Source organism: Thermobia domestica, chromosome 7, assembly GCF_964235325.1.
Source record: "Thermobia domestica chromosome 7, izTheDome1.hap1.1, whole genome shotgun sequence".
Lineage (NCBI taxonomy): Eukaryota > Metazoa > Arthropoda > Insecta > Zygentoma > Lepismatidae > Thermobia > Thermobia domestica.
Window position 1 is genome coordinate 176,804,382 of NC_137460.1, and position 27,071 is coordinate 176,831,452.

The following is a 27,071-nucleotide window of genomic DNA, read 5'->3' on the forward strand; positions in this document are numbered from 1 at the left end:
TAGCATCTTTCACCATGCAGCTTACCGTTACATTGAAAACTATAACTTTCTGAACATTTCTTTGCAGTTGCTTGTTTACCACACTTTCTGCAATTTGGTATTAGATTTATTAGTTCATGACTTTCAGAGTTTCAAAATATTTTCATCATTATCATTGTATTGTTTCGCGAACTATATCCATATACATAAAAATGAAAGTAACTGACCATGTTTGAGACTTCATAATTCTTGAACCAGGCTACAAAAATCGATCAAATTTTCAACACAAATGAGTTTCGTGCCTGAAATGGTTTCTATTATTTCACTTTGACGGTGCAACTTAGAGAAGTGAGAGATAGCCTATTATAAAAATAAATAAATAAAAATGAAAGTGACTAATTTTGTGACTTTTAATAACTCTTGCAGCACCCGACAGATATCGATCAAATTTTCAACATAGATGAAGTTCGGGCCTGGTGTGGTCCGTAACATTCCACTTTGATGGTGCAACGTAGAGGAGGGGGAGATGTTTAAAAATGATCGAAAATGACCAATATCGTGTCGAATCCATAGTTTTCTGGATCGCTGAGACGAACATTGACACTTCCGATGCAGTTTAAATCTAAATTCAGACCTTTATGTCCGAAATGAAATGTGTTCTTCCCGTGCGAAGAACCAGTATTCTGCTAGGTATTGTTAACTCACATCCAGGGCAGGGCTGCGGCTACTGTGGTTCAATGGTAGCGCGTTCATCTCTAGAGCATGGGGTCCTTGGTTCGATCTCAACTCGCACCAAGTGAGCTTTGTGATGGACAAACTTCGTGTGCGTGGGTTTTCTCGGGGATCTCCCACTTTCTTCATTCCACCATTTCATTCATTTTACGTCATCGTCTCCTTTAGCCTAGCTGGCATAACCGTGGAACGTAAAACGGGAAGATTTCATTCCATTTTTTCACATTTAGAGCAACGTCTCTGCAGCCATGTTCAGATACAAATGATTGTTACAATCCAGCCATGCGGTAACTTTACGCCAATTAGTTTCCTCTGCTTCCCAAATAGTTCCATGTTTATAATCACACACACACACACACACACACACACACACACACACATATATATATATATATATATATATATATATATAATAAAAACAATTTTCTCTCTCCTTACATATTATCAAGCATACAAAAGAGCAAATTATCTATTTCTTCTCGATTAATTTTCAAAATTTTGCTAGAAACTGACGACCAACTTTGAAATTTAACTCCCGATTTCTATAGGAGACTAGATCGAAGTCCAGAACATTGGTATTGTTTCAGTTCATTTTAATGTTCCATTTAGTGGCATTTTAGTTTACTGTCAACAATTAGCACGTATGTCAGGTAGATTATTAAAACTTGGTTTCTTGGTAAAGTTCACGATTTTTTACATTTGTTGCGTTTTTCTTCCGTCTTTGGCCAAGGTTGAGTAATTAGTAAGTGAAGATGATAGAAAACATGCACCAAAGTTTATATTTCAATAACTATGGTCATACTGAATGTTTACTAATGCACTTGTACGAATGTTTTCCTTATATATATATATAGCTATTACATGTTTAAAATACAGTGGTCTAAATCATTACATTTTAAGTTACTTGCGAGTTTCTTTAATATTCCTTAAGTCTGGTGCAAAGTAACCGCGTCTTACGGCATTCTAAAAGACGGGAATTCGAGTTATCCCATTTTCATCTTTCCCTGTGAGATCAATGGACTATTGTGAGTTTAGACTCCCAATCAGCATTTGTTCGAGCCGTCTCCTACTTTCGCAAAGTCTTCGGAAAGTTATCAAAGCGGTATGGCAAGACATCTCCCTTCTTATTCTACATAGGAATTTGCTAAAATTACGCTGCTGGGCAGTAGTTCGTGCCGTCTCCGTCACATCGAACGCAATCGGTGGTGTAGAAAGTAGATTTACTAGCCAGGAAAGTGATTAAAAGTCGACTGCTTTTATCGTGGCCAGTCTTCTGTACCCCACAGTATTTCTTAAACTTATGTAAATTATCAAGGTCCAAATTCCGCATTTGTGCCTGTTAACATTTCCTGAAGTGTAAAATACGATCTCATCTGAGACAGGTCACCTTGTAAACGGGTGAGCATTGCATTGATTCACGAACTTCCATTCTTATGTCACAGTCTTCGTCTGATCAGATTCGTACCATCTTTTGACACTTGTCTCTATTGGCGACGGTTTCCGTACTTTGTTTTGAACTACTTTGCACCCATCGTTTACTGTTGTAATGAAACCATGAACTAAGAATGGAAAAAGAAAAATCATCATTAATTTTATTCATAAAATCATGTCAATTCTGTTGGTGAAACTGAACGAAATTTTTTTGTAATATTTTAAATTTCTTGTACGTGCATAACATAATCTTTAAAATTACAAGGACAGGATTTGTAATCAAAATATCATTTGGAAGCAGAAGCAAGGTATTTGCAAATAGTCAGAAATCACCTGTGGTAAAATAACATAGTGTTCGTCAGTAGTAACTAATATTTCTGATAAATTCATGAAAAAATGAAAGCAAACCTCAGGGTAAATTAAACTTCAAAATACTTCTTATTTTTCCATCATTAGATATATATATATATATATATATATATATCTTATATATAAAAGAGAACGTACAAATCCTTTGTTCCCTCATCACGCTAATACGGCTGAACCAATTTCTTTCATTTTTGGGGGGTTATTAGGATTTGGACCCTAGATGGTTTTTATCATATCACTTTAATTTTTAATTACCAGTGTCTTGAGATAATTGACCATTCAAGTGTCCATAACGTACAAATCCTTTGTTAGTTCATCATAGGTAAAAATAAACGTATTTATATGCAACCCGCATGACCGTGTCACTCGGCGGGTTAACATAAATGACAGGCGATATAATGTTAACATTTACTGCAAGCATATTTCACGGGTATTAAACACATGAGATATGGAGTTGTGCATTTAAATTTTCATTTCAACCCAGCGAAGCGGGTAATATATGCTAGTATATATATATATATATATATATATATATATATATATATATATATATATATATATATATTGTCATTGGGGCTTTCCTAAGATTTTGTAAATTTTTATAATGACTTTTGGCAAATTAGAAAGGAAAAATAATTGAGACAAAGACAATAGTTCGTATAAAATGTCCAGGTTTTCAAACGAAAGATCATCCCGCATCCTGCACTTAAATGGAAAAGTTTTTAAGAAACTTCAAATAGAGAAATAGAAATCACTGTTTAGTCAAAACTAAGCAGAATCTGCAATTAGGTAAAGTATGACAAAGAGAACTTAAACTGTCTATTTGCATGTGACATGATATTGGGAGGTTTCTAAAAGTGACAGGCAAATTTGAATACTTAAATATTCAGCTTATTTCTGTTATAATTGGCTTAGCATTGAGTGAATTTATAAATTATCTGTTATGCAGTCAAGCTAACTAACATACTATGTCTGGTTTTGAACTGAACACTCTTGAATGTTCACAGTTAATTATATTGTTACAACAAGTATCCACTATACTACCGTTGTAAGCAGTTGCTTCATCAATAAAATATTGTCATTTATGACAACACAAAATTGTAATCACCAATCGTTTCATTTCACTTTTTAATTTGATTATTTAATTTAACTTACTAATTACTGTTTCGGTTTAGTTATTGATACAACACAATTTAATTTGATCTTTATTTCCATAATATTTTATTCCTTTTGTTCTTATGCTATACTACACTCTGTAAAGAAAAAATAGCGACATCTCAATTCTCAAGGTAACTTACACAGAAAACCATATTTGCAGCCGGCTAGAAGAGGAATAGAAGGAAATTATGAATGTGATAGTTCATTTGCATTATCTGTGCCACCTATGGTGCACAACGGCGCTTACTAATTATTTAAGTATCAGTAATATTCTCTCCAGATGGCACCTGAGAGCGTCTTGTAAGTTATTGGAGTGAGAATTCTGCAATGCATTTGTGATGTGTAGGCCCAGGTAATTAGCATTTTGTGATTATTCTCTGCCTTGTCATTGTTTGAACTGTGTCAAGTGCCAATATTGTTGTTGTGCAGCGTTGTTTTTTTTTTTTTTTTTTTTTTTTTTTTTATGAAATTGTCGCTATATGTGGACTGTAAACAAGTATGATGGGTAAGAAATGTGACTTGTCGCCACGTGAACAAGACATAATTGTTGCTTTGCACAGCTAAGTTACATCTCTAAAGGAAATGGCTGGAATACTCAAAATCGACCATTCGACGGCAGAAAGAATAATTCACAAGCAAAAATAGTAAAAGAAACCATCCCTTCTTCAACAGTGTGATAGAAAAAAGAAATCATCACCTAGAGCAGATCGCCAAATAAAATCAATAGCACTGCAGAATTAAGGAATGACTTCCCCGAAAATCGTTTCCATAATTTGAGGTGATCTTGGAACTGCAGTTACTCGTACGACTGTATTGTCCCAACTGTATGAAAAGGATATTACGAAGAAAAAAACCGCCTGGAAAGTCGAAACTGTCAAAAACGCAGAAGACTTCAACACGTAGGTTTGTGAGGCGATATGCTACTTGGACATATGACAACTGAAATCATGTTGTTTCCTCCGTTGAAAAAAGTTTAGAATAGTGGGAAACGATAGTGGTGTGAAGTTGTGGATACGAATGAGGGAGGAACTTGACACGGATTTTGTTTAAGAGATGCAAATATTCAGTTACTGAGTGATGGTATGGGCTTGCTTCATCACCAAAGACGTCGGAACAATGGATATATATGAAGAGTCATTTGATGCACAAAAAAGTCTTCAAATTCTGGTTCGTAAAATTCTTACAACAGCTAAAGATAACTTTCCTGAAGAAAATATGGACTATGTCTTTCTCCAACGTTAATGCTTCATGTCACCGAGCGAAAATCGTTAATATGTGGTGCAAGAATATGACTATTCAAAGACTCATGTGGCCTCCAAACTCACCTGACATGAATCCAAATGTCAAGTTTGGGTCAATATGAGCAGAAGACTCAATAGACAACTATCTATTGAGATAGAATGGAACTCACGGAACACATAATCCGGGAGTGATTCCATGAAATCAAGGTTGCATTTTGCAATAGCCTTGTCACCAAAAGGCCTCGACGATTCCTTGCACTTCCTAAAGCCCATGGTCTACATACGAAATCTAGTTTGATATATTGTACCTCTCAATGTTCGTACACAATATATCTTACTCTTAAGAAATTACATTTTTTTGTTTTGTGTTGTTATTGTTTATCTATCATACTTTTATGTATAATTCTTCCCACAGCCGTTTTTGCTGAAAACACACATAGCTACTAATATATGCATATAAATTCATTATATGCATATAAAAAACCTGAAACTGCGGCGCAAGTATTAAGAATGAACTGTTCATTAAGAATATGCATTGTGACATTATCAGCAATTCATGTAAAAACTTATATTTGTTAATGTATGTTGTGAAAACCATATCCGAGCAAGTGTCGCTATTTTTTCTTTACAGAGTGTATAAACAGTGTCCAGAACTCATACTCCCTTGTATCTCTTAATACTTGTCTCTGCTGGAGATGTTCCCATATATTGTTTGGAACTATCTCTTTCCAAACTTAAGACCGCAAACCACACACTTATGCTACGTTTTACGCGTGGGAAGGCGTAAGCAGCACTCTCGCATTTCCTGTGGAGCTCCTTCGTGGCTAAGCGGTTAGCGTACACGCCTTTGGCGTGGGAGACCCGGGTTCGATTCCCGGCGGGAGCTCATGTGGTTCGGATTCCACGTTAATCAGTAGGTCCACGTCTCATATAGCCTCGCTGCTGAACGGGACGCTAAACAAAAATCAATCGCATTTCCTGTGAAAGTGTACTCTGGACCAACTCAGGTCGTAACAAATCTAAGTTGATCATTAATGGTCCATCAGATTTGACGTAGTAAACATTGACCGCACCAAAATATCCAATCAGACGGAGAAAAGGGACTGGTGCAATAAGTAATTCCATATAATTTCCCTTTAGAGAGTTGGGTTTCTTGTTTTCAAAGGGGAATGGTAGTTGTTGCTTTGATAAATAGCAGACTACTTTAATCAGCATCTTCAATATTTTCTTGTTGTTCTGTACTTTTTCATTGTGCAGCTCAGTTTAACCCTTCGTTGGTAATCCAAAAGAACAATAATTCTTGTTATCATTGCAATAAGTGTATTAATTTTTTTTTTCAAAGTAAGGTGCATTTTAGACTTACCGTACTTTTTCACTGCAGTATTAAGATTATTCAAATCCTCGTATCCTTGATTATTCCAAAGATTTTTATTAGTTGAGAATAACAACTATGTCCAGCAGTAAAATTTGTTCACTACACTGTACCCGCAAAAGCCAATCCGAAATGTCGTAGAGCTACATTCAAAAGTGACTCAGAACCAGCACCACTTTTGCCTTTTACATTAATTGACATTGTAAGATTAGGACTCGGTCGACCATTGTCGATTATTTGTTTTCTCTCACTGGAAGAAAGTAATGAAAAAGAACTTTTTAATAGTTTTTGAATTACACTTTCACTACGCATTAAAAAAAAAAAATTTAAAACACTACTACAATAAATTGTAAACGGGAAAGATGGTAGGGAGCCACAGAACTATGTAGAACAACTCGTCGTTGAAGCTGAAAACAGGCACAAATTCAGGCAAAGCTGGTATCGTATGAGAGCGAGGTAGAGAACATGATGCGCATGCGCAGTGTGAGTCTTGTAATGTAGTGGAATCCACCCAAAGCCTTGCCAGCGACTTGCTTATTTAGCTGCCTCATCATAAGGTTGACTTCCGCATCGCAGCGCTTGATTATCTCTCTCATTCGAGAAGAAGAAGAAAAGAACTTCTCAAGTTCTGACAACCCGTTCAATATAATTAAAAGATTTTTCCTTGTCCTGGCGAGCCGTTTAACTCAATTCAAAGATTTTTCTTAATTTTTCTTTGAGCGTTGACACATGACTTGCACACACAGAGGGGACGCCACTGGTGTTCTGGTATAATAATCTTTGAAATTTAGATATACAATATATATATATATATATATATATATATATATATATATATATAATCTATTAATATATTTTTTCTATATTTCAGGTGGAATATTCATATCATCTGTACGCTTAAGAGTTTTTCAGTGTAGCATGTCGACAAAGTCAAAGGAAATAGTATTTGTTACAGGCAATGTTAAAAAGTTAGAGGAGGTTGTGGCGATATTAGGAAATTCTTTTCCATACAAGGTATGTTACTCGTGTTTATTTTTGCTGTTCATAATGATTCCTAAAGTAACAATATTCTACTTCTGATTACTTATTTATTTTGCTATAATATACCGAGCAGGTGGTGTATGCATGTCTATGTTTACTTAAAAACAACTCTGAATGCTTTGAATAAAACTTTCACCAATTTCGTCATCGAGATCTCAGGTTCTCTATAGACTAATTGTCATCACTCCGAGAAGCCAGGTTCTGACCAATAACGGAAAAAGTAGTCAAGGTGCAGGAAAGTCAAATAATAGAACTGAATTCCATTTGCATATTTTCCTTCAACCTTATTCCATAATTGTCTTTTTAAAACCTCAGAAGGCCATAACAGGTTCCTGGAAACGACTTTAGCACCTTTAACAATATACCAGCTTAAGAAATACCTGACGCTGTCACCAGTAGCGTTCGATATGCAGGCCTGTCTGTTCGCTATGGCCTAGCATCTCATTTTCCACTGAAGGAGTCTGCGTTAAAGTATACTTTGATCAAGTCAGTTCTATTCCCCTTAACAGAATTTCCAAATGCCGTCTAATGTGCGCGAGTGTCGGCAGCCCAGCCCTTATTCCACCAACTAAAACCCCAAAAAATTTATGGCGGGCGGATGCATCAGATTTCGTAGGAATATGTGTAAAAGGGATTGCGTAAATTCCACTTTCATGTACTATCTGCTCCATGCACATAATTGTTTACTTCGTTGTATGTGATTGGATGCCTTGTGTGAATGACAACGCGAGATATATGGCTATCACAGTGTAGTTTTCCAAATTATTCGTCTTTTCGTAACCCATTTTTTTTGGGGGGGGGGGTCTATTCTGCGTAGCGTAAGTTTCTCATTATGCTAATAACTACCAACAACTGCAACAACCATAAAGTCGAGTGGAAAATTTTCCACACATTCACGTACTTAATAAGAACGACCTCTGGAATCATGGTCACAATAGAAGTTTTCCCTCTTTTTATCTCATTCCAACAGATAAACCGTACCTCGATCAGAGTAGTACTACAAACGTCCACCTGCCTCCTGCAAGATTGCTTTCGTACAGTTTTTGACTGTTCGTCTTCCTATCCATTTCGAGCCTTATATGTTTTTTTACCAAATGTAAATCTTGCTCAGTTATGCGTGGCGGAACGTTGTACTGCCCTCACTATTGTTCTTTTAGACTGTAGGTTTTCACGTCTGTCGAAGGATTGCAAATTTTGCACCGCATTGAGGGCACGCCAGTCTCTGGTATGTACGATGCCCAATATTGGAGGGCCAAGAATAGCCCGTTGCAATTCAACACCATGTTATTTTTTTTTCCTGACACACGGAAACATTTTGTAATACACTGTTTACCTCTTTCGCTATAACTATAATCATTGTCGGAAAGGGCACAATGTATCCCTTCCAAGTAATTTTCGGAACCATATACTCTCCTCACACACATAACAGCTTCCTGCCTGCAAATCAATACACAGCACTTTTGAACTATCTGCAGTAACTGTCCCCAACTATCTTCAAAAATTAATACATTTTAAAGATGTATTAATTAAATATCGGAAATTAAATTTCGTACTAGGTGAATTTCTGTTTCCAGTTCGAAAAACAAAGGAAGGAAAGAGAAAGAAAAATTGGAAGCAACAGAGCAAATAATGTCCATGTTAGCATTTCATGTTTACCCTATAGGATGGAAATCCAAATAGAGCAAGCATTACATTACATAGTCATTGGTCGAATATTCTGCCCGAGCATTAACGACGAAACAAGTTATCACTAGAGTAATAGCTTCTTTCACCGCTAACAACACGTACCCAAAGATTCAAACAACAACCTTAATCTTATGGATAGGATAAAACTTCAGCACATTTGAACTGAAAGAGAACATAAAATAATAATTCATTTGTATCAATATATTGCACCATGCATAACACAATGGAAACACACGAGGTGATAATTTCCTAGTCAGAATAACGCCAATGGTACTCATAAAAGGAATGTTATATTTAGCATTTATCACTATACTTACGTTTCTACAAGTGACACGGACAAAATTCTAATGATAATAGAATAGAATAGAATATTTTATTGAGCTTTACAAGCAATAGACAACGTCCGAATGAAATATACATATAGATACAGATATATATATATATATATATATATATATATATATATATATATATAATAATCATTACATACAGACAATCAGTTATTGGTTAATATTATTATGATCAACCTAATAATATTTGAAATAAAGTGATACTGCAAAGTAGGACACAATGACTTGACATTCACTAAACTCTTGAATCGAGTAAAATGGATTCGTTATTAACCAGTCATATAACTTTTTCTTAAAAACCTTAAATGGCAGCTGTTGTATGGAGGATGTTAGTTTATTAAATAGCTTTGGTCCTATAACTAAATAACTATTTTTGATCTTCGATAATCTAGTGAAGGGTATATCAATTTTCTTACACAATCTAGTATTATATGTATGTACTTCATCTCTGAGTGTCATATTTGCCAGGTTTTGCTTAGTGTAAAGTAGCACTTGATAAATATATACATTAACTACTGTCATTATCTTAAGCCTGATAAATAGTGGTTTGCAATGTTCTTTATCATGTGTTCCAACAATAATCCTGATGGCTTTCTTTTGCAAAACTAGAACATCATGTGCTTGGCTACTGTTACCCCAAAGCAAAATCCCATCCAATTATGCTGTGAAAAAATGCAAAATATGAATTCCTCAGATACTCATAAAGAACTGTATCTTTCAATTTTCTTAACAGAAAGAGCACTCGGGAGAGCTTTGTACATACATATTTGACATGTTGTTTCCAGGTTAGTTGGCTGTCTATACGTATACCAAGAAATTTAACCTCAGATACATCATAGTTTCCTCTATCATTGCAGTGATTGAGACTAAAGGTTACTTTTTTGTTTTATCTTGATTTAGCACAAAACCATTTCTTTTAAACCAGGTCGCTGCCTCTCTTAATGCAGCTTGAGCTTCTATATACACTTCTTCAAAGCTTGTATTTATGTTAAGTAGGGTAGTGTCATCCGCGTATAGAATTGATGTAGTATTAGTATTTAGAGGCAAATCATTTATCATTATTAAAAATAGTACCGGACCCAGAACAGAACCCTGCGGTACCCCATATTTCAATTCTAAGATGTTTGAATGCATGTTGTTAACACTGACTATCTGTTTACGTTCCTTTAAATAGGATTTTACAAAGTTTAAACTGCTACTGTGGAATCCGTAATACGCTAACTTATCACATAGAATTTTATGATCTACACAATCAAATGCTTTACTTAAATCGCAGAATGTAGCTAGAGCAAAACCCTTATTTTCAAAAACTTCATATATTTTTTTCGTTAGTGATTCTACTGCATCAATTGTGGATTTCCCAGATCTGAATCCAAATTGAGCTCCTAGAATTATGTTTTGCTCAGTCATATATTTATATAGCTGATCTTTAACAATAGTTTCCATAATTTTAGAAAAAACTGGAATAAGGGATATTGGACGGTAATTAGATGAACACGATCGATCTCCCGTTTTGTATATAGGAATAGCTTTTGCTATTTTAAGTGCTTTAGGAAAAATACCTTGAGAGAAACATTTATTGAAGCATATTGCAAGGGGTTGCGCAATGTGATTAATGATAGCTTTTATAAGGTTGGTCGTTATGTCAAATATATCCTTACTGTCCGAAGTTTTCATTTTTTTAACTACTTTTATGACATCATCAGGGCTAACATGGTTAATAACAAAAGAACTATTAAATGGACTATGTTGACTTAAATACTGATACATATTTACATTAGTATCTGCATTGTTTTCCTTGATTTCCTCTACGGAAGTAACAAAATACGTGTTAAAAGTATCAGGCGACAGTGTAACATTATTGTTGTTATTACTATTACTATTGCTTACCTTGTTGATTATCTTCCATGCAGTTTTGCATTTATTTGATGATAATTCAATGCAATTTTCATTGTATGTTGCTTTCGCTACCTTTATTGCAGATTTATATTTACTCCTTTGAGACTTATAAATATCACTGGATTCACTAGTCATTTTATTCTTATGTATATTATAATACTACATTACTTTAGCTTTCATGACAGAGAGTTCTGGGGTATACCACGCTCTTTTACCTAACTTTGTTTTCTTTGATGAATTATATCGGACCACCCTTTTAGGCACACACATATCAAAAATATTTAGAAACTTCGTTAAAAAAAGATCAAATGTATCGCTGGCATTTAAATTATCATACTTAATGTTTACTTCCCAGTTTATACACGATAATTATTGAATGAAACTTTGCAAATTAGTTTCTGTGATGGGCCTAGTTGTTATAAGTTCGGTGGTGGGAAAACTAAAGTTGCAGGATTCTACTTTTGTTGTACTTAGATTGACTAGCAGGGCATCATGATCTGAGAAAGGAAATTGACATACATTACTGGTTACATATTCCGTTTTTACATTGGTAAATGCATTATCTAAGCACGCTGTGCCTCTAGTCGGTTTACGATTAACCACTTGAAGATTATGTTGTCTGAGTAGATTAAGTAACTCATGGACAGTTCGTTTGTCAGTAGTCACATCAAAATGTGCATTTACATCGCCCCTTATTACTATCTCATAATTATGCCAGTTGCTGAGAAATGCCAATAACTTCTCCAATTTTTCTAAAAAAATATTTGGATTACTATCAGGAGTTCTATAAACAGATACAATTATTAACTTGTACTGATCCAGAAAAATTGCAGTTGATTCAAATTCACGTTCAATATTGAGAAAAGTTATATCTAATTGACGATATTCTATTTGGCTATTAACATAGATAGCGACCCCACCATGTATGTATATACTCCTGCTGTAACTATTTGCCATAGAAAAACCATCTATATTGTATTGGAGTTCACTGCCTGCACTCCAATGTTCACTCACACAGAAAATATGTAAATCATTTTCGTAGGCAAAATCTGAAATAAGGAGTGATTTGTCCTTCAACCCTTGTACATTAAGAAAGCATAGTTTAAGAGCATTGCTGGTCACTGAGTGTGTATCGTCAGCTTTATTAGATAGTTGGGCTAAGTGGACAGCATTGACTGAAATCGATTCTACTCCCTGACTCATATTACCTTGTACATTTGAACGTTTATTAACAGTTACATTTCTACTTATATCATTAATTTAAGCGACTTTGTTAGGTTTGAAGTTTTCACCCGGCCCCACGGAATTTTAAATTCATTCATGGAGTCGGGTGAGTTGGGTTTTCCTGTACAGACCAAGGCATCGCTATTGCCTTTTTACTTTCTAATGTAGTGGCTATGCTCTTATTAATTATTTCACAGATCTTTATACTTAATAGATCCTTCCCTGCTTGATTCAGATGCTTACCGTGTTGAGTATACATTTCCCTACCAAACTTACTGATATCCACCATATCAACATTCGTGAATTGATTACATACTGCTTTTAGTTTCAAGTTAGTGGCTTGTACAGCTTTATTAACACACGACTCTTTAATAAGGTCGTACCGGTAAGGAATGTTTACTACTATTAACTTACATTTATTCAAAACAGCTAGTTTATTTCTAATCCTACTCACAGCCTCACAACCTTCATTCCTAGCCACATCATTTGTTCCACTTAATACTACACAATTACCTTCTTTATTTACATTGTTCGGATTGATGCCAGATAACACATCAACACTTTTCGCTCCAGGCCTGATGTTCCCTTGTACTGCCAACTTGTGTTTAGAATTATCGCTCACTTTCATAGACAGTCCTCGACCATGACTATCACCATATATGTACACTTGCGACTCTGTCTGGAGCTTTCTTCTTGTACCAATCTTATTGATTGAAGCTTTGCGCACTTGAGATTGCTTTATAGTTTGTCCTTTGTTTATGGGCATTCTTACACTTGTCTTCTTTTGTGAGTTTTCTGCCTGATTTACATTTGACCTCATATCCACTTCACTTTCGACGTTTTCTAGCACACTATATCTGTTTACACATACAACTGAACTACTTGAAACCACATCAGAATATTTTCTAGGTCTATTGTAACTTACTTTCTGCCACTGGTTGGAATTCCTTTGAGTTACAACATCTGATTCTACTGTCTTTATTTTTTGCTGCAATGCCTCGTTTTCTGATTTTAGGGACTTTATGTCATTCTGTAATACGTTTATTATTTGTACCAAGCTATCAGCATCTACATTGCCGCCACAATGGTTCGCTTTTACCATACTTGAACTCATGTTTTCTCCTTGCACTTGCACTTGCACTTCATCACTTTTAATCACACTTCCTTCCTGTTGTTCCTTGACGTCATGAATCTTACTTTTTAATGTATTTACATCACTAAGCAAAATATGCACCGTTTCTTTCAAAGACGAAACCTCATGTTCTGTCCGAACGCAACTAAAACACTTTCCCTTTACTGTGTCATTTTCCACTCGATCGTCATTTGTTTGCAAAGCACATGAATTCGTCTGAATGTTTTTCGATCTTGATCGTGTTACTATTGTATTTTTGTTTTGAATCTTTATATTGCATGCTTCACAAACATTTAATGTAGTAGATTCAATGTTGTATTTACATTTTTTACACAGTTCCACGCTAATACCTTGCTTTTCTTCAGGAGCTACGGGTCGACCAACTACACTTGCCGCCATTGTGACTAATCACTACTGTGCTTTCATGTTCACGATAAGAAATATGGATGACGTTAGCTTGTAAATACAAGTTGATAAACAGAATTACAAAAGTTAGTATGAATTGTCCTCAGCAGCTGATGTACAGTGCTTGTCGTTGATCGTAGTTCTCGGCGCCCAGTCAGTGTTGCCAGATGCCTAGAATTGAATTTCCCACATCAATTATGAAAATTTCCCACATCTGCCTGATTTTTCCCACAATATTTCTTTTATCAATTTTATAACTTTCAATTACCGAGTTAACATGGGTTTCTACAAAACCCTCTTCACTAACAGAAAGAAAAGTTTACAGACTAAATATTAGCAATTAATACGAGGATGGTTTGCATTAACTAATTAAACCATTGTTCTGCGCAAATCGAAGTTTAAAACTATCATGTGCTGATAAACCTGGATTTGCAACAAACAGCGGCTTCATTGGTTGATGCAAAATATCATATTTCTAATTCAGTATATAAGCCATTAGATTAATGAAATTATAAACAACAACAACACAAATCAAAGTTTCACATACTGAAGAAATCGGACAAAAATTAACAATAATATTAACTCACCACAGGGACATCAGAATAGGGGGTGCAGAAGGGCCTTCAGCATCATTAGTCGTACAAATCATCGGAGTTGTGGAGAGAAAGATGAGCGCTGCTGACCTTGAAGGAAGAACAATCTATGTTCTTCGCCTGAAAAGCTGATCTCACTACTGCCACGCATTAAGAGCACCATCTCCAATTCTGTTCCTCTTTTTTTTTCACGTCATTCACAATGGAGAAAATTCTTTCCGTTCAGCATTTGAGTGGGGCAATGTGAGTACAAGCCTTGCAAGCTTGCCTAAGTTGGGAAACTTAAGTTCATCATTAAAATCTTTCGTTTTTGAAATGAAATCCCACATGATATCCAATTCCATAGCCATTAAATTACTTTTTTCGTTGGCATTAAAGAAGTGTGGCAGAACCCTCCATTCAATAAACAAATCGTTTTCGCCAATACGCTTACTGAAATGTTTGGCTAAATGTGTAAGCTCTTTTAGCTCATTTATAGAATTTACTTCTAAGGCTACAGAGGAAGACAGAAACCTTAGCTCACGAAGGAGAGGTTGATTCACTGGTAAGCGTCGTTGAATTTATCAGCACTAACATAAAATTCCAAACATCTCTCGCACTTCTTCTGCCCCGGAAATTGGTAACTCACTTAACAAATTCTCAGCGTCCAGGCCAAGGCACACTTCGGACAAGGGAAGAAAGTTTCTGGGACATGAAGCATTCACTGTCTCTATATCTTGTAAAGCACTTGACACTAAAAAGTTCTACCCTATCTCCTTCAGAAGACGCACAGAAGATTCGGTTAAGATATAAATAAGTATTTTCCGACCTTGAAAAAGTACATTAAAAGTATTAAGGTACCTCAACACATATTTGAGGAAAAACATATATGTCTTTGTGAATAGATTGTTAAGTTCTGTCAATATCATTTCTGCACTTTTCAATTTATCTTCGAAGACTGCTAATTGAAAAAAAAACTTTAGAGCGCCTCCCAATTTTCAAGAATACGACACACGCACGCATGCATTGCTAACCATCTCGTAAGGGCAGGCTTGAGAATTTTTTTCCTTTCCGTGTTCAAAAATTCTTGAATTTCGTGAAATTGTGCATTTCGGTTTGAACTGCATGACAAATAGGAGGAAATATTCCTTACGAGTTCTTCCGGTACCCGCGGGAGTTTCTCGCAGGCTTTGCTAGCGATTAAAGCTGCAGAGTGACAGATGCATCCCATGGAAATTAGGTCACTCGAATCCTTTTTAAGGCGCGAAATAAAAGAGTCTCTGGCCCCCACCATAACACTGGCTCCATCACAAGCAAATCCGACTATATTATTTAAGGGTATATCCTTAGAAATAAGGCATTCTTTAAGGGCGGTATATATGTTTTCTGCCGAACAGTCTCGTGAATCTAGATTTACCAGCTCCAAGAGCTGAGTTTTTACTCTCCCTGTTATCGGTGAAATATAGCGCACAAGAACACAAAGAAACTTTTTTAATCCAATATCTGTACTTTCGTCAACTAAAATGGAGAAAGCGGTATCTTTGATACCGTTCACAAATTCATCTGTTCAACCTGAGCAACAACATTCTTGATCAAACTCGTACATTTCGTTCGTTTTAATTTTAGTTCCTGAGCAATTGTAGAATCTTTGTAAAATATCTTGAACAACGGGAACTAGATGCTCAACTATTTGGAACGCTACGTTGTGCTCAGCGAAGAAAGCGGCTAGTTTTATCTCAGCTTCTTTTACTTTCGTTGAGGACGTAGGAGTATCTTTAGTGTCTCTTATTTTTTCTGCACATATCCACTGTTTACAGTCATTACCCGGCACTCGTTTTAACCAGCCTTTAAAATCTGGATCATTTAGCCAGTCCTCTTGAAATTTTTTCTTTCTGCTTTGTTCCCCTTTCTCTTCGATGAAAGTTCTCCGCGAATCTTCCTTTTCTTTTTTGGCGTTCCTAGTATTTTACTCATTTTACTGAACACAGCGCTACACCACCACACATTGCACACAATCGAAAATGTTCGTAATCCAGACAAAGCACTGCCAGAATCCTATTACGTCTTAAGCCTCGTGCCTAATGAAATCCAAATGACGATATTTTATATGACGCTCAGTTTCAAACAAGACGCACAAATATTTTTAATACGTATGGACGGAATGCCACATCCTGCCCTCACCGCAATAATACAAATAATCTAACGAAAGAAAATATTAAGTGCAGTACGTTACTTAACATTTACACATAACAATAATCATACAAACGGTAATTGAATTGGAAAGCAGTAGGTGAATATAGTATAGTTTAAACTCCGCCTACCCTACTCCAGCTTTGGCTTCCTCCTACATAATGCTTTCGATATAGGGACTGGAGGTCTACTCCTTAAATTAGATGTCTGTGAGTTGAATTTTCTCGAGTGTTGACAGATTTGTTTATATATATTGTGGAAGAAGAAAAAGACTGCGTGAATCGTATAACTCTTGAGTGTTGACATGCTTTTTCTCATCTGTCTTACTCTTATTGTAGTTGATGTGATCTTACTCTTATTGTAGTTGATGTGAAATCGCAACGGTTGGTGCGGTTCTTTCTTTGATTTACGTTTACTTATCACAACCCAACAATGTGCTATAAATATTCTGAGGTGAATGTAATACTGTAATAGGGTTATATTGGCTTAATTTTTTGCAGCAAAAGGAGACATTTTCAACATATTGTACAGAGGGAAATAAAACTATTTCTCCTTAACCCGTGAGGAGTGTGATTCTTTAAAATATTATTGCTAGAAAACCCATTATATTTCCTGCTCTCTGAATATAAGAAATTTTATTCGCTTGACTTGACCACTAAAGAAACTATTTAAGACGAATGTTGAAATTTCCCACGTTTTCGTTCTATTTTCGCATATTTTCCCACACTTTGAAAATTATCTCCATTTTCCTACGTCCGTGGGAAATTTCCCTCAATCTGACATCACTGCGCCCAGTGCTGATTACATCATGCATCTCCTTTGTCCCTGCTGTTCACGTGAGTCTCTCCTACCAGATTGACGTAAGTACAAGTAGGACTGTGACTGGCTGCTGGCGACGGCCAAGGCCGTCGACTGCTATCGTCTGCTTTGCTGCTGATATATCCGTTATGGGAACATACAACGATTAGTGACGCTATGCGTGAAGAAGTAGCAGCCTTCAAGACAAAATGATTAAATTGTCTGAGTTGGGCACACCAAAAATAATGCACAAATAAATTTATTATAACTTATTGTCGAATATAATTTTCAATAATTTTTTGAAATTACAGTATTTTATTTTGAAGTTACGTTTCTATTTACATTTAAAGGCGTGGTATAGAGACCAAAAATTATCTCAGTATTGTATAGATTCTTGACTTACATCGATCCTTGGATTAGTGATTATATTAGTTTCTTTAATAAGGACTCCTAGGTTCGGTTCAAGGATAATGCAATCAGGATCATGGGTTTTCTTCAGCGCCAAAAATCAAATGATAGAATGGTGCCTACAAATAAGGCTCAGGGCGATACGTTGCGAACGGTGTAGACCGAGCGGGAGCAGACAAACGGTTAGTATTTTTCCTTCAAACTCTGGAGTAACCGGGTTATAATCCATTGGCCACCCATCCTGATTGAAGTTTTCTTTTGATGACAGCGTTGAATATAGGTAATAACTCATTTTCCCCACTTCTCTTCTCATTGTTGTTTTGTTTAGTTCTTAATTATTGTAGAGAGCGTAGCGAAGCTTTTACCATTCGACTTGATCGGCATTTGTGTGTCTGTCCGTCAGTCTGCTCTACGAGAATTATCGTGAAACTTATCAAATAAAATTGTAAATCATCAAATGAAATATTTTAGTTTTCCGTCACACGATTATGCTGTGTAGACTAACGGAGGTGGTGATGATGAGAATAAATGGAATAAAGAAAGAACCCCGAGAAAACTCATGCCCGCGGTGTTTGTCCACTATAAAGCCCACTTGACGCGAGCTGAGATCGAACTAAGGACCCTACACACTAAAGATGAACGCTTACTACTGAGCCACCGCGGCCCCAGTAATTCATCAAGAATAACCCCATGTTGTAACGTATATATCCAAGACAATTTTTTAGTATAAACAATGTAAAAAATTGTTCGATTATAGTAAAAACACACTGAGTAGTTTCTTTCCGGGATTCCAATCATCCTCACAGCTTGGGATTAAAATCTACGAAGAATTAAAGGCTAAATTTACCTTTCTCCAAATTAAAATGACTCCATCTTTTCTATATGATTAGCGTGATACCCGGGTTCGTTTCCCGGTGGACCTTATGGTTCGCATCGCACGTTAAGCTCTAGGTGCATATCTCATATAAACTCGGTGCTGGACGGAATTCTAAATTCCAAGTCAACTCACTCTATTTGAAAGATATATTCAACGATTTTCGTTAAACAATATTCGACTTACATCTCCGAGTGTTCTTAAGTGCAGGGTATTCAAGAAGTTACACAACTTTATGGGAAAACATTTCCCATTATTTTGTAAGTTTTCTACATTAAGTGCTGGAAATGACTGCCGTTTTGTTCCTCATACAAGTGGACACGATAAACCTTGTTGTTGAGAGCCTTTTCAGTGTTATCGGATATGTTACCAACACAGCAACAATGGATATTGTTTTTTCAGTTTCGCATTACTATGCAGATGAGTTCTTGTTGGGGCTATATTCGTTCCAGCTTTTCGGCTGACAACGTCACAACAAATTCTCTAACCATTGTCACATACCGTTGAAGGCCACTGTCTGTTCAAAGAAAGTAATGAAAACGAATCTAGGGGATATGACATGCCAAATGCCAATTTTCTGTGAATGCATTTACGGGTTGTCACTGGCCCCCATACCCAGGGATTTTGGGCAATAGGGTATCCATTCAGATGAGCCATGTGTCATTAGTCCACTATATCCATCATGAAGATCCTTCTCTTGTGGCGTTAGAGATTCCATAAACCAACAACAATAGTCTTTTGAGCATCCATGTCTTCAGGCATCAGTTGCTGGAGCGCTAACTTTGTAGAGGTACAATTTTAAGTACTCGCGCAAAACCGTGCGTGTACTCCCAATGGAAAGCCCGAACTGGCTCTACAGTCGTAGCACTGATTTTTTTTTTTTAATTCTTTATTTTAATCACAACATATGAAACGAGCACATCGATCAACTGCTGACAATCTTCGTTGACCGTTTCTTGGTGTCCACTACACTATCTATCTCCAGAACTTGTTGTATAGCCACTTGATGGAGGATTTGTTTGGAGCATCTATGCCTTATGTCTCTATGTAGGTCCTCTAAGCCAAAACATAACTGCTGATGTGGATGTACTCTGTCACAATGAATTACACTGTTGCAACGTATAGTCCATGGCTGCCAAATTATTCAGCACGTGTAAAGAAACAAAAACAATTCATGAGATCTCTCCTAAGGTTGCATGTTTTTTTAAAGCACGCAGTAGTAGATTTCTTTTAATTGGCCACACACTAAGTTCTCATATTTCGAGCCCGAAATACATGAAGAACACTCAACGTATTCTAAAAGCTTGAAGCAATAGATGTGATAGTATTTTTAGGTCTATTTCTCTGTGATAATTAATATAAATTTACTGAAACGTTTTTTCCACGATTTGTCTAACATATTTGCTATCTTTATAACTAGATTTATTTGCTTTCAGCTTATAAATCGGAAGATTGATTTGCCAGAATACCAAGGTGAAATCGACTATATTTGCAACATGAAATGTAAGGAAGCTGCACGACTTGTAAAAGGACCTGTTATTATTGAAGATACAAGTCTTTGCTTCAATGCTTTAAAAGGCTTACCAGGTATTTATAAGCTTTAATAGTAAAACAGTTCTTGTAATTTGTTCGTAATTAATTACATTTTAATATGGCTCAAAGGTTGAACATGTGCTACTAGACCGGTAAGCAAACCCATCAGCTTAATCGTGACAATGCCTTAACCATTACGCTATTTAGCCTTTCCTAGTCTATTCACACACACATATTCTTTTGATCGGACCTCAGCCAATTTAGATCTCTTAGACTGTACAACTGTACAATTGTGCTGTCCAAAAGTTTGGAAGCAGTCATATTTTTACCTGTCAATAGTAATTTACGTTAAAGAATATTAGGAAAAGTTACTTATTTGTGTTGATTAGTGTTGCTCTACTAAAGAAAATTGAAAACAAGAAGCACCTCGCGTATTTCTTCGAAATTTGTAATATTATCTTGTTTTAGTCGTTCACGTGTATATTACCATAAGTTAGTCTGTTCCTTGTCAAAAATCGATGTATTTGCAAACTATTTTACATTTATTAGGTGTTATCAGTTGCATTGAAACACTCGTAAGCGAGAGTAGCTAGATTAAGCCCACTTGGTGAACATCTGCATTTCAGTGCGCTTCGAGTAATCTTCCTAGTTCACTATCGAATCCTGTGCATTTACAATAGCAAGGCAAAAGCTGCTTACTGTTGAACAAGCATCTAGTGTCTGTACTCTATGTGAGGAAGTATATAGTAAGTGATAAATTGTGAAGATGCCCGACATACCATTGGAAGATGTACATTACACTCGTGTTAGAAAACGAGAGACTCTTACCAATGAAGATTGAATTCGAATTGATAGGTTCATATCCACAAGGAGAATCAATTCATTAGTTTTATCTAAAAGAAATCGATAAAGCAGGTTGGTCTGCTATTTACAGGTGCTAGAGACAAAATTGAATAAAACTAGGAAGCCTTCAGTTCATATACCCCGGAGGAGATAGTGCTGAAATGTGGAAAAGTACTACATATGCAGAAAAACGTCAGTTTGAAAGAAATATGTTCATCACCACAAGTAACTAGGAAATTATTACAATTTGTTAAAATTTGTTGCATATACAGTTTCACACTACACGGAAATTATATAGGTGACCCAGTTTCGGTTTTTTGGCGACACTGGCGAGAAACAGAAGAGGGGTGAGTGAGATGCCTATCAGCCGGTAGCAAATGGCTTTGGATTCAGTGCACAGTGCAGTGACATTTCACTCGATATAAGGATATTCCCTCTCCGCTATTCAGTTACAGCTGAGGTACTATGAACTTTTTTTCCGGTCCGAATTATTTTCAACCATACTTTAACGCTTCTCAGTTAACGTACAAAATCCGTTTTTGTTTTTGTCGAAATATAATTAATTTAGAAGTTTCAGAATAATTAAAAAATATAGGCTTTCAGAAAATACTTTTTTATTAGACAATCAAATTATATTACAATAATTCTACAAATTTTTCAGACTTAAATTACAATATTTGACAGTAATTTATTCCTTCCATTTAATATTTTCAATGATTAAATTTCATTGTTATTTATATATGCTTTATAAAAAGATTCATTTCACATGGCTTTCGAGAAAAAATAACAATTATGAATCATCTCAATATTGTTTTTGGTATAGCAGCAATAGCATACTGAACATTAAGTGCGGCCTTTTGCCCCGCTTTACTAGAGAAGAAATATCTCCTCCAGTTCCCTTCCAGGCGGCAATTACTTTTATTTATATATTATTTTTCTCCGTAACGTTTTGTGTATGAACACGTTATTTGGATAATTGTAAAATATGCATTATTATTTCAAGGTAATTCATAGTCCAGTACTTGGAAAGAATTTTCTGAATTTTTTCACCAATCCGATATTTGGTAGGACACTTTGGACCTCCTTCGTCCGGATGAGAGTTCCATATCCTGCTAAAATCTGGTTTGATCTGATTTTTACAATTTTTTATTCGCTTTGTAATCCCGCCGCGCGAATTTCAAGCGTTGTGGTTGGTAATTAAATGCAACCTCAGGAAATTAACGCGTCTTGTGAATATAACGGTTATAACCAGTAGCTTAAATATTTATTTATAGTGGCGTATTGATTTGAAGGTATAGAATGTAACTGCTATTAGGCAGTTTTTGGGTATATTTAAGAATCGGGTGTGTTGATTATGAGTCTTTGATATGAAACGTAAATAAATAAATATAAATAAGTAATTATATATGAAAATATACTAAGTGTAGTTGAATAATAAGACACCTTGTAGTAGATGTGAGCCCAGTTTACTCTTTTGCCACTGGTTAGGGTCATGATTTAAAAACAGTTGTGTGACTGTTTTTGAATAATAGTAAATGTTTGAGCAGTGGTCCTGACATTGAAAAATTCGTACGGAAGGGAACGTTGTATACATTGTTGGCTGTTTACATCTGGTAACTTGTCTGCGTGATCGTAATTATTTAAATTGAGATGAAAGCATCGCGAGTGAAATGAATCGGTCGAGTGATGAAAGGAATAGTGTTGCTGGAAACGACTAGTTTTTCGTAAATTTTCATAAAGTTTTTCCCCATTTACGCATTTTAGTGACTCAAGCGAACCTAATCTGTGAATGTTTGTATGCATGAACGGTATACTCGGTCTGACGATGTGAGTAGTGTTTGTTTATTACATATTTTCGTACACTTTAAAGGAAATTACAAAACGTATACTCTAGTTAGTGAATTGGCTGTGCAGTTAAAGTATACATGTCCCCTTAACATTTGACTCGTGATAGTACTAGTGTGCTGTTAAACTTTTTTTCTTCAATATTACCTTACAATTTTAAGTCAGTTACTGCTGACATAGGTGACGGGATGGATAAAGGTGAATAATATGTTTACTACGGTAAAAGTTGCCGAAAGTCCCATGTTCCTATGAATCTTCATTTCCTTTACTTCTAAAGATACAGTAATTGAAATTAATGGGCACCTCAAGACTTCACGAGTCTTGCGGACTGGGAGTGACTGGCAATATTTGGCTTATACCAACTTTCTATTGCAAAATTTCTTTATTTTTTTTTATTATTTTAGTTCCCCCGTTTTGGATATCTCCTTACTTACTGACTTTTAAATTATTTCTCTCCATATCCTAATTTAATCTTTTCTCCTTAGTTTTCAAGGAGTCGGATTTTTTTAAAATAGAAATTTCTAAATTTAAGGCAATGTTATTTTGCCTCCCCTTTTTTTTTTCACTATACCTTGGTTTAAGCCGGAAACGGTTACTAGGTAAAAAACTCACAAGGAATGCTTTGTGAGGTATTTACTTACAAGGCACAGACTTGCTTCTTGTCAACAAGTGTTTCGACGATTGGTCGCATATATATATATATATATATATTCGATTCGACTACCGTTCTTGTTGTATCTAATATTCTATCTTACCTTCTTCTATGCACTTACGTCCTTTTTTATTTTCTTCTCTAGCTGTCTTTCTATTCCTCCTCTAAGATTTTTTATTTTCAACTTGCCCCCCCCCCGTTCAATTTGACGATTTCCATAACCATTTAGCGTAACTGATACAAACTTAGAGATATTATCTAGATATTTGTTTGGATTTGTACGAGATGTTGTAAGTTATAATTCGTGGGGTTATATATATATATATATATATATATATATATATATATATATATATATATATATATATATATATATATATATCTTTGTCGTATATCAAGGGACAGTTTACCATCGCTAGTTTAACCCACTGTAGTCGTGGACGATTGTCTGGTGGATAAAATACTTTACACAATTTTTCAACCTTGGCATATCAATATGACATATTTCGGCCACCACCATCGTCGCGATCATTGCGTTCAATTTTGTTTCAATACCACATTATAAATGAATACCTACTGATCATGTGTGCGTGGGCCCACGAACTTATTGCTAAATTCTTTTAAATTTGTTCTGTACTGAAAACTGCGAAATTTTTAATACTATAAATCGATTTGCACTGCTTACTTATTATTACTTTGCACAGTGTATAATATTTCGCGGTCATGCCTGCCTGTTACTCTTAATACCTACTGTTTTGAATCATTAAGGATTAAGTAAAATATAAACATGTTTTTGTGGTTTCATGCGATTACTCATTTCATTTGTCGTGTTTCTTTGTCGTATGTGATATATAAATGCGCAACTTTGAGATTATAGTAAGCGGGAGAGTTAGCTGCAAATTGTAAAAGATGAGTAAATATGTGTGTGTTGAATTATAAATATGTAACAAATGTACGTTTTATATTGGAGAGTATAGTATGATATTAAGATACATCGTTTTGATGCAGATGAAGGGTTTCATTGCTTTCCCCGATCAGTTGCGATAGAACCAAATATGTTCGTTGCTATAGTTTTCATGAATTCGACAAAAGATAAAATTTAGATGTAGAGTATAACGCCGTGCACTTAAATATCCTTTTATCTTTGGCTGTAATTCAACCTATATACAGGGTAATTCAATAAGAACGTAGCAGGCCTATATCGCATCTAATACTGCACGTAGAGCCTTCAAACAAAAAATTGCATTACCAAATCGTATGTGTAGAATACAATAAAAATAGTAGCGAGACCAGTGGCGTCTCGTGAATACCTCCAACGGGGGGGCAACTTCAAAATTTGAAATGGAAAGTGGTATAACTGTTAGAACCGTTCGAAAGGACATTAAATGTCATGCAACTTTTAGAGGACAAACTTTGTCATATCATTTCCCATTTAGCCGCTAGAGGCGTTGTTGTAGACTTGTATCTGACTACCCGTAGCAGGCCTTTATCTAAGCTAATAATGCACATAGAGCCGTCAAACAAACAATTGAACTACCAAATCGTATGTGTTGAATGCAATAAAAATAGTAGCGACACCAGTGGCGTATCGTGAATATCTCCCACGGGGGTCATCCGCAAAATTTGACATGGAAACAGGGGTTGGTTGTGTCTCCATTGAAACAAGCGCAGAATGGGAGAAACGTCGAGAGGAAACACGTTGGCATATTTCTTCCTCTGTGGCAGCAACACGGTCGCATTACTAGGTGAGTCAGATGGTGCGAGGGTGTCCCCAGTCACACCAGGCGAATGCGGGAAGGGTAATGTGCAAACCAAGCCCTGGCAAATAACCTCCGACGCCTTTGCAGGATTAACTCGGGGTCTAAACCAAGGGTAGCCGAGACCCACAATGACGTGGACGTGCGATGTATCTTGTGTGCGTACGTACAATATGAAATATCACCAAAATCCGGGAGCATGTGTTGGGGGTTTGTTTATCGTTGTTTCGAACAGCACATTCATTTATCGTTGCCAGTGATTGTGTGGTGGTACTCTTATAGATCCAGTAGCTAACACGTACATGACCTTGCTCAAGACATAGTCTATGCGGCCTCGAACAGGCGATTACTGCTATATCAGACAGAGGACAAAAGAAGCGATGCTGTAGCCAAAACAGGTAACACAAGCGTGTAGAGTCTGAGAGTGATTAACCTCTGCAGTAAGTTAAAGTGGTCCGTGTACTGGACAAGGTGTCGTGCATTGAGTTCTACTACTCCTGTGCATTACATACTTGTGACGGGACGAATACGAAACTACCACAAGCAGTGAAACCTTTTTGATTGTGTTGATGTTTGAGTGATTGTAGTAGGAACTGTCGATAATAAATAACATTCATGCGGTATACGAATTTGGAGGCATTCCAAATGCTCCTGATTTTAGGGGAATGCCGGTAAAATTATAGGGCTGCAGCTCTATTATACGCTGAACGCTATCCACAGCGACAAGCTATTTCCCACAATCTGCTGCGGAGATTAGCAGCACGATTGCGGCAGACAGGCAACATGCGTGGACGCTATGGTGTCCGGAGAAGAGTCGTACAAAATGAAGACGTTGCCATTGATGTACTTTCGCTATTGCAGTAAATCCTCATGTATCTTCGCGGCAGATCGCACGAGATCGTGGTATCAGTCAAGGTAGTGTCCTGCGTATTCTGTGGAAATCACATTTTCACCCGTACCATCCCTCTCTGCATCAAGAACTAAGTGATGCGGACTGTAGTTTACGGTTTCTGTTCTGCAACTGAGTGGTCAATCGCGTGAGAGAACATCCGAATTTCATTCAATTCATTTTATGGACTGATAAAGCGACATTCGGGAGTGATGGCAACGTGAATCTCCGCAATGCACATTACTGGGCAGCGGAGAACCCTCACTGGATGAGAGAAGTCAATCGGCAACATCGATGGCGCATTAATGTGTGGGGTGGCATTGTAGGGACTCAGGTCATTGGGCCATGCTTTTTTGCTGGTCATTTAACACGTGCAATGTTTCGTGATTTCTTGCGACACCACATACAGCCGCTACCGCTCCATATTCGTCAGACGCTGTGGTTTCAATTAGATGGCTGTCCAGCCCATAATGCCGCCATGTGTAGGGAAGAGCTAAATGTTCTATTTGCGCAACGCTGGATCGGAAGAAGTTCCAATCCACAGTTTCCTCCGCGGTCGCCCGACCTTACTTGGACTATTTTTGGGGGGGTCGAATTAAGGATCTTGTGTATATCAACCGATCAACTACAATTCGCAACATGCAAGACCGCATTACGACCGCATTCTGGACCATCAACGTGTCCGAGTTGG

General features: G+C 36.3%; 1 protein-coding gene across 6 annotated transcripts in view; it reads left to right on the top strand.

Annotated features, from left to right (window-relative positions):
* Positions 1–27,071, top strand: part of LOC145690581 (inosine triphosphate pyrophosphatase) — an 89,774-nt gene that overhangs the window by 42,998 nt on the left and 19,705 nt on the right. For all 6 annotated transcript variants that reach the window (XM_081765614.1, XM_081765611.1, XM_081765610.1 and 3 more), the window contains exons 2-3: positions 7,154–7,296; positions 20,298–20,448. In XM_081765614.1, coding sequence (XP_081621740.1) covers positions 7,201–7,296; positions 20,298–20,448 — 247 coding nt within the window. In that variant the 5' untranslated portion in view covers positions 7,154–7,200. The remainder of the gene's footprint in view (positions 1–7,153; positions 7,297–20,297; positions 20,449–27,071) is intronic.